General features: G+C 39.3%; 1 protein-coding gene across 4 annotated transcripts in view; it reads left to right on the forward strand.

Moving 5' to 3' along the window:
- LOC124088640 (interferon-induced very large GTPase 1) overlaps window positions 1-11,458 on the forward strand; it is a 76,742-nt gene that overhangs the window by 60,761 nt on the left and 4,523 nt on the right. For all 4 annotated transcript variants that reach the window (XM_046438374.2, XM_046438376.2, XM_058576909.1 and 1 more), the window contains 2 exons: window positions 8,166-8,489; window positions 10,990-11,090. In XM_046438374.2, coding sequence (XP_046294330.1) covers window positions 8,213-8,489; window positions 10,990-11,090 — 378 coding nt within the window. In that variant the 5' untranslated portion in view covers window positions 8,166-8,212. The remainder of the gene's footprint in view (window positions 1-8,165; window positions 8,490-10,989; window positions 11,091-11,458) is intronic.

Here is an 11,458-nt window from a genome sequence, read left to right on the forward strand (position 1 = left end):
CGACTGTCGGCTGCCTGCACGCCGCCCCTGCGTCAGGGCGGATAGCCTCCGAGGCGCAGCGCAGCAGGAGTGGTGCAGGGACTCTAGGAAGAGGTCTCTCGCCAAGCCTTCATGAAATAGCAAACCGGGAGCTGAAACCAACCAGAGACAGACCAGTCCCACCCCTCCCTTCGGACACTCTGGCAAGGAGCCTGGGGCCTGCCATAGCAGAGTGGTGACATCACCAGAGTTCCGCCGACAGAATTCCTTCCCAGCGGAATCCACATTAGCAGGTGTGTGACTCCCACCCCCTCCAGATACAAGCAGCCAGGAAACCACCGGGGGCGTGTCTGTAGGGATGCAGAGGGGACTCCAGATCCCCACCTCCCCTTAACTCCAGCGGCGACACCCAAGATCTTAGCCGCCAGTTTCTGGGGGCGTGCCCACCAAAGGGGTCCTGAAAAATTTAACTGTTGGTTCCCAGATCACCCCACCACAGCACTGGGGCTTAATTGAATGACAGAGAGGGTGTTCATCGTTCGGGATATAGGACACGCGGTGGGGCTGCAAGTGTAATCAGATCCTTGGGGGAACCGCCTCTGGTGAACAGGACCTGGCTGGCTGGCTGGGAGGAGGAACAGGGGGAGGGGCCGGATAAGTGAAAGGGCTCTGGACTAACAGGATTGAGAGACTCCCAGGAGCCACCGTACAGGGATTTCTGTCAGCACATAGAGGGCAGAAGCTCAGCTCAGAGGGCACAGCTCCGCCTATTGGAAGAGAAGAAAATGGGATTCAGCCATAGAGCAGGGGATGCCAGCATGGCAGAGATCTGATGTCATCGGAGAGCGGCCGAGGAGAAAACTTCATCGGTGCCAGCGGCGACGGAAACAGTTGGTCCCCTGGTAGGGAGGGTGAGTCACAGATACCCGAGTCTCTCTCGCTTTGTCGTTGAGCCAGAGGCGAGGAGAGGGGCCGCCGCCCACTCCCGCAAGGTAGGAAGACCTGCGACCAACCTGCAGATCAGGCCCAGCGGTCTGCAGGCGTGGTAAGAGGGGCAGGGCAGAGCCACCGCCCGCGCTGGCAAGGTAAGCAGACCTGCGACAGACCTGTGGATCAGGCCCAGCGGCCTGCCAGCGTGGTACACACTCCACCCCAACTGGAGTAGGGGCAGAGCAGAGCCTTAGCCCGCGCCCAGATCAGGCCCAGCGGCTCGCCTGTGTGGTGGTCAAGTGACCCCAATTGGAGTGGGGGCGGAGCGGAACTGACACCCTTGCCCACAAGGTGGGCAGACCTGCGACCAACCTGCAGATCAGGCCTAGCGGTCCCCGGGCGTGGTAGGAGGGGCAGGGCAGAGCCTTCGCCCCCACCTGCAAGGTAGGCAGACCTGCGACAGAACAGCGGATCAGGCCCAGGGGTCCGCGGGCGTGGTAGACACCTCACACCAATTGGAGGAGGGGCAGAGCAGAGCCCCTGCCCGCACCTGCAAGGGAGAATTTTCAACTATACAAGAGCAACATAAATATATAGGGGGGGGAAAAATTTCAAAAACACAACAGTTTCACCAAGAAGAAAGAAACGCAAGCAGTATGAAAAGACAAGGAAAGAAAGGATTACAAGCAATGCAGGTCAGCTCAACTTTAGAAGAGGTAACAGCTGCAGCAGATGGAATGTCAGATAAAGAATTCAGGATATATATGCTTCAGATGATCTGGAGTATCAAGGAAGAAATTAGACAGCAAAATCAGACAATGAAAGATCACTTCGACAAGGAATTACACAAACAAATCCAGGAAGCAAAGGATCAACTATACAGGGAGATAGAGGTTATAAAAAACAAACAAACAGAAATCCTAGAAATGCAGGAAGCAATAAACCAACTTAAAAACTCAATTGAGAGTACTACCAGCAGAGTAGAACACTTAGAAGATAGAACATCAGACAATGAAGACAAAGTATTTCAACTTGAAAAGAACATAGACAGCTCAGCAAGACTGTTAAGAAACCATGAGCAGAACATCCAAGAAATATGGGATAACATTAAGAGACCAAACTTAAGAGTCATTGGGATACAGGAAGGTATAGAACTCCATACCAAAGGAATGAGCAATTTATTTAATGAAATAATACGAGAAAACTTCCCAGACTTGAAGAATGAGACAGAATCCCAAATTCTAGAAGCCTACAGGACGCCGAATGTGCAAAATTATAAGAGATCCACACCTAGACACATTATAATGAAGATGCCCAACATACAGAATAAGGAGAGAATTTTAAAAGCTACAAGAGAAAGGAAGCAGATTACATTTAGGGGCAAGCCAATCAGGATAACAGCTGATCTTTCAACACAGACTCTGAAAGCTAGAAGATCCTGGAATAACATATTTCAAACACTGAAAGAAAATGGGTTCCAACCAAGAATTGTGTATCCAGCGAAATTAAGCTTCAGGATGGAAGATGAAATTAAAACCTTCCACGACAAACAAAAGTTAAAAGAATATGCAGCTAGAAAACCATCTCTTCAAAACATCCTCAGCAAAACATTACAGGAAGAGGAAATGGAAAATAACAATGAAAACCAACAGTGGGAGGTAGGACAGTAAAGGGGGGGGAATAATCAAAGAGGAAAACAAACCATGTTTAGTAACATAAATAAACAAATATGGCTGGAACAACAACCCATATCTCAATAATAACCCTAAATGTTAATGGCTTAAACTCACCAATTAAGAGACACAGGCTAGTAGAATGGATCTCAAAACAAGACCCAACAATATGCTGCCTACAGGAGACGCATTTGATAGGAAAAGACATACATAGGCTGAAGGTGAAAGGTTGGGAAAAATCATATCACTCATATGGACTTCGGAAAAAAGCAGGAGTGTCCATACTCATATCAAATAAAATAGATTTCAAGCCAAAGTTAATCAAAAGGGATAAAGAGGGACACTACATACTGCTTAAGGGAACCATACACCAACAAGACATAACAATCATAAATATATATGCCCCAAACAATGGCGCAGCTATGTTCATCAAACAAACTCTTCTCAAGTTCAAGAGTCTAATAGACCACCATACAATAATCATGGGAGACTTCAACACACCTCTCTCGCCACTGGACAGATCTTCCAAACAAAAGTTGAATAAGGAAACTATAGAACTCAATAACACAATTAATAACCTAGACTTAATTGACATATATAGAATATACCACCCAACATCAAGCAGTTACACTTTTTTCTCAGCAGCACATGGATCCTTCTCAAAAATAGATCATATATTATGTCACAGGGCAACGCTTAGACAATATAAAGGAGTAGAGATAATACCATGCATCCTATCTGATCATAATGGAATGAAACTGAAAATCAACGATAAAAGAAGGAAGGAAAAAGCATACATCACTTGGAGAATGAACAATAGGTTACTGAATGATCAATGGGTTATAGAAGACATCAAGGAGGAAATTAAAAAATTCTTAGAGATTAATGAAAACACAGACACAACATATCGGAATCTGTGGGACACATTGAAAGCAGTTCTAAGAGGAAAATTCATTGCTTGGAGTTCATTCCTTAAAAAAAGAAAAAACCAACAAATAAATGATCTCATGCTTCATCTCAAAATCCTAGAAAAAGAAGAGCAAAACAACAGCAAAAGAAGTAGAAGGCAAGAAATAATTAAAATCAGAGCTGAAATTAATGAAATCGAAACAAAAGAAACAATTGAAAAAATTGACAAAACTAAAAGTTGGTTCTTTGAAAAAATAAACAAAATCGACAGACCCTTAGCGATGCTAGCGAAGAGAAGAAGAGAGAGAACTCAAATTACTAGCATACGGGATGAAAAAGGCAATATCACAACAGACACTTCAGAAATACAGAAGATAATCAAAAATTATTTTGAATCCTTATACTCCAATAAATTAGAAGATAGTGAAGGCATCGATAAATTTCTGAAGTCATATGATCTGCCCAGATTGAGTCAGGAGGATATAGACAACCTAAACAGACCAATATCAATCAAGGAAATAGAAGAAACCATCAAAAGACTACCAACTAAGAAAAGCCCAGGACCGGATGGGTATACAGCAGAATTTTACAAAACCTTTAAAGAGGAACTAATACCAATACTTTTCAAGCTACTTCAGGAAATAGAAAAAGAGGGAGAACTTCCAAATTCATTCTACGAGGCCAACATCACCCTGATACCTAAACCAGACAAAGACACTTCAAAGAAAGAAAACTTCAGACCAATATCTCTAATGAACCTAGATGCAAAAATCCTCAATAAAATTCTGGCGAATCGGATACAAAAACATATCAAAAAAATTGTGCACCATGATCAAGTAGGATTCATCCCTGGGATGCAAGGCTGGTTCAATATACGGAAATCAATAAATGTTATTCACCACATCAATAGACTTAAAAATAAGAACCATATGATCATCTCGATAGATGCGGAAAAAGCATTCGACAAAGTACAGCATCCCTTTATGTTCAAAACTCTAGAAAAACTAGGGATAACAGGAACATACCTCAATATTGTAAAAGCAATCTATGCTAAGCCTCAGGCTAGCATCACTCTGAATGGAGAAAAATTGAAGGCATTCCCTCTAAAATCTGGAACAAGACAGGGATGCCCTCTCTCACCACTTCTGTTCAACATAGTTCTCGAAACACTGGCCACAGCAATTAGACAGACGAAAGAAATTAAAGGCATAAAAATAGGAAAAGAAGAACTTAAATTATCACTATTTGCAGATGATATGATTCTATACCTAGCAGACCCAAAAGGCTCTACAAAGAAACTATTAGAGCTAATAAATGAATTCAGCAAAGTGGCAGGATATAAAATCAACACGCATAAATCAAAGGCATTCCTGTATATCAGCGACAAATCCTCTGAAATGGAAGTGAGGACAACCACTCCATTCAAAATATCTTCAAAAAAAATAAAATACTTGGGAATCAACCTAACAAAAGAGGTGAAAGACTTATACAATGAAAACTACAGAACCCTAAAGAGAGAAATAGAAGAAGATCTTAGAAGATGGAAAAATATACCCTGTTCATGGATAGGCAGAACTAACATCATCAAAATGGCGATATTACCAAAAGTTCTCTATAGGTTTAATGCAATGCCAATCAAAATCCCAAAGGCATTTCTTGTAGAAATAGAGAAAGCAATCATGAAATTCATATGGAAAAATAAAAGACCTAGAATAGCAAAAACAATGCTAAGCAGGAAGTGTGAATCAGGCGGTATAGCGATACCAGACTTCAAACTATACTACAGAGCAATAGTAACAAAAACAGCATGGTACTGGTACCAAAACAGGCGGGTGGACCAATGGTACAGAATAGAGGACACAGAAACCAATCCACAAAACTACAACTATCTTATATTTGATAAAGGGGCTAAAAGCATGCAATGGAGGAAGGATAGCATCTTCAACAAATGGTGCTGGGAAAACTGGAAATCCATATGCAACAAAATGAAACTGAATCCCTTTCTCTCGCCATGCACAAAAGTGAATTCAAAATGGATCAAGGAGCTTGATATCAAATCAGAGACACGCCGTCTGATAGAAGAAAAAGTTGGCTACGATCTACATACTGTGGGGTCTGGCTCCAAATTCCTCAATAGGACACCCATAGCACAAAAGTTAATAACTAGAATCAACAAATGGGACTTACTCAAACTAAAAAGTTTTTTCTCAGCTAAAGAAACAATAAGAGAGGTAAATAGAGAGCCTACATCCTGGGAACAAATCTTTACTCCTCACACTTCAGACAGAGCCCTAATATCCAGAGTATACAAAGAACTCCAAAAATTAGACAATAAGAGAACAAACAACCCAATCAACAAATGGGCCAAGGACCTGAGCAGACACTTCTCAGAGGAGGACATACAATCAATCAACAAGTACATGAAAAAATGCTCACCATCTCTAGCAGTCAGAGAAATGCAAATCAAAACCACCCTAAGATACCATCTCACTCCAGTAAGATTGGCAGCCATCATGAAGTCAAACAACAACAAGTGCTGGCGAGGATGTGGGGAAAAGGGTACACTTGTACATTGCTGGTGGGACTGCAAATTGGTGCAGCCAATTTGGAAAGCAGTATGGAGATTTCTTGGAAAGCTGGGAATGGAGCCACCATTTGACCCAGCTATTCCCCTTCTTGGTCTATTCCCTAAAGACCTAAAAAGAGCATGCTACAGGGACACTGCTACATCGATGTTCATAGCAGCTCAATTCACAATAGCAAGACTTTGGAACCAACCCAGATGCCCTTCAATAGACGAATGGATTAAAAAATTGTGGCATTTATACACAATGGAGTATTACTCTGCATTAAAAAATGACAAAATCATAGAATTTGCAGGGAAATGGTTGGCACTAGAGCAGATTATGCTAAGTGAAGCTAGCCAATCCCTAAAAAGCAAATGCCTAATGTCTCCTTTGATATAAGGAGAGTAACTAAGAACAGAGTAGGGACGAAGAGCATGAGAAGAAGATTAACATTAAACAGAGATGAGAGGTGGGAGGGAAAGGGAGAGAAAAGGGAAATTGCATGGAAATGGAAGGAGACCCTCAGGGTTATACAAAAGAACATACAAGAGGGAATGAGGGGAAAGGGAAAAATAATACAAGGGGGAGAAATGAAGGTCAATAGGGGGGGTAGAGAGAGAAGAAGGGTGGGGAGGGGAGGGGAGGGAGGAGGGGGGATAGTAGAGGATAGGAAAGGCAGCAGAACACAACAGACACTAATATGGCAATATGTAAATCAATGGATGTGTAACTGATGTGATTCTGCAATCTGTATATGGGGTAAAAATGGGAGTTCATAACTCACTTGAAGCAAAGTGTGAAAGATGATATATCAAGAACTATGTAATGTTTTGAACAGCCAACAATAAAAAAAAAAAAAAAAGAAGTCATCACCAGATGTGGACATTGTGCCTCCAAAAAAAAAAAAAAAAAAAAAAAAAAATCTTTTGATTTTTGTAACCATTAAGTAAAAGCGTTTTATATAAACTGAAGTATACATAATAATGAGTAATATCCATTGGTGTATTGGGAAAATGGTGTATTGGGGAAATGGTGTTTCTTGAACTGGAAAGACTTGTATGTATTCTTCTACTCACAAACTTATCTTACTGTACTTAGCTTTAGAGTTTTTAAATCTATAAAATAGGATAATACCTATTTATTTTCTGTTACAAATAAATAAGATAATTATGTTGCACATCTATCATAGTAGTCAGGATGTAATTGATGCTCAGTATATTGCTTATTTAGATAAGAGTCCTTGCTACCTAGCAGAGGGAAATAATTGAAAGACACAGAAAATTATAACAAGTGTCATAAGAATTATGAGAGTTGAAAATTAGATAACATCACATCTTTGTGGGAAAATCAAAAGAAACATTAGAAAAGAGATGTTTTATTGTAGCTTCAAGAATACTCAGGGTTTTAATGGGGAAGATGGGGTGGGTTGGAGAAGACAGCAATATTACTGATAAAAGATGGTGATAATGGCTTTAATTTCAAATACTTACACACCTAGAAAAGTTATTTTTCAGCTTGGGACAAAGTAGAAGAAAATGAGAGTAGGAATCACAGGAGAAGGGTAAAGATTCTATTGAATACCAAGAAATCAGAGAACTAATTTTTGCTATTCCTATTGTTTGTCCCAATTTTCATATGCAAATAAAATCTCCTAAAAAAAACTGCCTGCCCACCCAAGACACACAAGAAATACAAGCATGAGTATCTTCATCTTTCTGTTAAACTTTCATTCATTGTAACTGCTTATAATTCACTTACTTCTTTATTAGGAAATAAGTGTCTACTAGGAAATAACATACATCCCACTCCATAGGATCCCATCTCATTCCATTCTCCACAAACAGATATCATCTAATAGATAATCTTGGGAATTCTAGGGATACAGCAAGATTGTGGGGAAAAGGGAAGACAGGTAAGTTGTTCTGAATCTTTGACAAATATCCTCTATGTAAGGAATATATACCATAGGCACATCTTCTGAGGATCAGGGTTTGTTTTTGTTTTTCAGCAAAACATTACTGATCTCCCCTCTACTTCTCTTTTTCTGTCTTCTCTTCAAGCACTTGCCTCATGTAATTCCCATCATTCATGTGATAATTCATTTCAGGTCAGTAACTTCAAGGACATCATTTCCTCAGGATTCAACTGTGCAGAATGGAAAGCACATCAAAGGCATTCCTTCTTACCATCCTTGAGGACCTCATCGAGGAGGAATTGTCAAAGTTCAAATTCCAACTGACAAGCATACCTCTTGCTGCAGGATATGACCACATTCGTAGGGGCACTCTGCAGCAAGCAAACGCACTCACACTTGCCGACCTATTGATCCAATATTATGGGGAAGAATACTCGAAGACTGTGACCCACGAGGTCCTGAAAGCCATAAACCAGCGCAGCCTGGCAGAGAAGATCAGCAAATTCATAGAAGAATGTAAGTCTAAAACTAATCCACCCCTTCGTTTGCCGGACATGATTCAGGACTTTCCCTGAAATCTTCATTGTAATTAATTCCACATAGACATGACAGCATCATTTATAAAAGGAGCTATGTTTCATGCTGCTTTATTAAAAAAATAATTTACTGAACTCAAATGCACATAAAATAAAATTACATATATATAATATATACATATATTACTTTATATATATAGTAGATGGACACAATACCTTTGTTTTATTTGTTTATTTTAAAGAGAACAATTCAATGGCATTTAGTACATTCACAATGTTGTGTAAATATCACCTGTCCAGTTCCAAAAAATGTCCTTTACTCTAAAGTTAAGCCCCTTACCCATTAAACAGTTTCCTCCCTTTACCCTCCCTACTCCTCCCAGACCCTGGAAACCATAAATCTGTGTTCTGTATATTTATATGTATTTATATATTCTGGATATTTCATATGAATGATATCATACAGTGTGAATTTTGTGCCTAGATACTTTCACTTTAGTATGTTTTTGAGCTTCATTTACATTGTGACATGTATCAGAACTTTATTCCTTTTATGTGTAGATAGTATTCCATTTTAAGTATTTGCCACATTTTGTTTTCCATTTGATCTGTTTCTACCTTTTGGCTAAGGAAAATAGTGCTATTATGGCAATATATACATACAAATAACTTGTTTGAGTACTTATTTTCAATGTTTTGGGGTGTATACTTGGGAGTAGAGTTGCTGAGTTATATGATAATTTTATAGTTAATGTTTGAGGAAACACCAAAGTGTTTTCCATAGTATCTGAACTGTTTTGCATTATCTCCAACAATGTACAAATTTCCTAATTCATTACCTCCTCTCCAGCACCTGTTATTTTACATTTATTTGATTTCATGCATCCTAATGAGTTTAAGTAGCACCTAAATGTGGTTTTGATTTGAATTTCCCTAATAACTGTTGATGTAGAGCATTCTCTAATGTGTTTAATGGCCATTTTTATGTCTTCTTTAGAGAAATTTCTATTTAATTTTTTTGCTCAATTTTTTTGGAGGGGAAATTACCAGGGATTGAACTTAGCGGCACTCGACCACTGAGCCACATCCTCATCTCTATTTTCTATTTTATTTAGAGACAGGGTCTCACTGAGTTGTTTAACACCTCGCTTTTTTTTCAATATTTATTTATTTATTTTAGTTGTAAGTAAACACAACACCTTTATTTCATTTTTATGTGGTGCTAAGGATTGAACCCAGGACCTCACACATGCTAGGTGAGCGCTCTACCTCTGAGCCACAACCCCAGCCAAGCACCTCACTTTTGCCAAGGCTGGCTTTGAACTGGCAATCCTCCTGCCCCAACCTCTGGAGCTGCTGCTATTACAGGTGTAGGCCACTGCACCTGGCTCTTTTGCTCTTTTTTTAAATCAGTTTGTTGGGGGGTGGGGGGCTTCTTGTGGGGGCGTTGTTTGTTTGTTGCTACTGAGTTGTAGGAGATTCTCATATATTTTAGACATTAACACCTTATCAGATAGTTTGTAAATAGTTTCCCCCATCCCATATGTAGTCTTTTCACTCTGTTATTTTCTTCCTTTGCTGTGCAGGAGCTTTTTAGTTAGATGTATCTCCATCAAGCATAAACATTCATCTTCCTGTTAAACTTTCATTCACTATAACTGGAAATCCTCCTGCCCCAGCCTCCCATACCACTGGTATTACAGGTGTGGGCCACTGCGCCTGGCTCTTTTGCTCTTTTTTTGTTTTCATTGCCTATACTGTTGCTGTCACATCTAAGAAGTAACTGCCAAGACCAATGTCAAGAAGTTTTCCACTTGTGTTTTCTTCAATGAGTTTTACAGTCTTGGGTTAAGATGTCTACATTAAGTGTGTGTGATTTCCAAAAATACAAATAACCCAATCAATAAATTCGCAGAAGAACTAAACAGACATTTCTCAAAGAAGAAATACAAATGGCCAATAAATACATGAAATATTTCAACATCTCTAGCAATTAGGAAAATGCAAATCAAAACTACGGTAAGACTCCACCTCACTTCAGTCAGAATGGCATCCTCAGCTTTAAATGAAATACTGAAATTTGAAGTTTGAATAGGATTTATTGGATATCTTTTTTATTTAAATATTAATGGAGTAGTTATAAGGACTGCCTAAAAATGCATTCAAGACAAGGAATTAAAGCTTCAAAAAATATATTGAAATGAATAAGATTAAATACATCTTATTAAAATACATGCTCCAAGTGTTCAATATAAGAATCCTAATGAAAAAAAAATCTTATAATAGGGAGGGAGAACACTCTATCAGCAATGCCCCAATTACTCTGAAATGATTATTGTTGTTTTTGTGCCATTTTTATATCTGACATCACAATTATTTATGTCAAACTGTTGGTTCCAAACTAGTGGTTGTAGATGAGGAAAAAGCCTCTTCATGCTTTCTTAATTGAGAGATTAATTAACATTATCTTCCCTTCAAAGCTGGATCTTCCACTGGAAAGTGTGACAAAAAGCCAAACAAGAGGAAACAAGAGAATGAAGCAGGACCAAATGAGGAAAAGCAGAATCTAACCGTTTCTAAGGTTTGTAATCAACCCTGGGGCACATATGCTTGCCCTAGAATGGAGTGGAGTGCCTAGGTCATAAGGATGGTCTACATCTTGGAGACTTACTAACTCTAGTAGTCTACTGTGTACCATAGTCTTTCCAAGTTGGCACCAACATGCCTCCAAGTTTTCCTAGAGAAGAGCAAGGTCCCAAAGAGGTCCATCTCCCTCTTCATTTCTGTATTACTATGAACACATTTCTTTATTTTTATGAATCATTTCTCTCCAAAATTAGAATAATAATAATAATAATGTGAGATTATCAAAGTCAAAAGTTACTGAATAAAGTTCAATTTATTTTCCTTTCAGTTTTCCTCACTAGTTACATTTTTTTTCTGCTCACA

This window comes from Marmota monax, unplaced genomic scaffold (genome assembly GCF_021218885.2).
Source record: "Marmota monax isolate L192 unplaced genomic scaffold, Marmota_monax_Labrador192_F-V1.1 WCK01_AAM20220418_F8-fsc00061, whole genome shotgun sequence".
NCBI lineage: Eukaryota > Metazoa > Chordata > Mammalia > Rodentia > Sciuridae > Marmota > Marmota monax.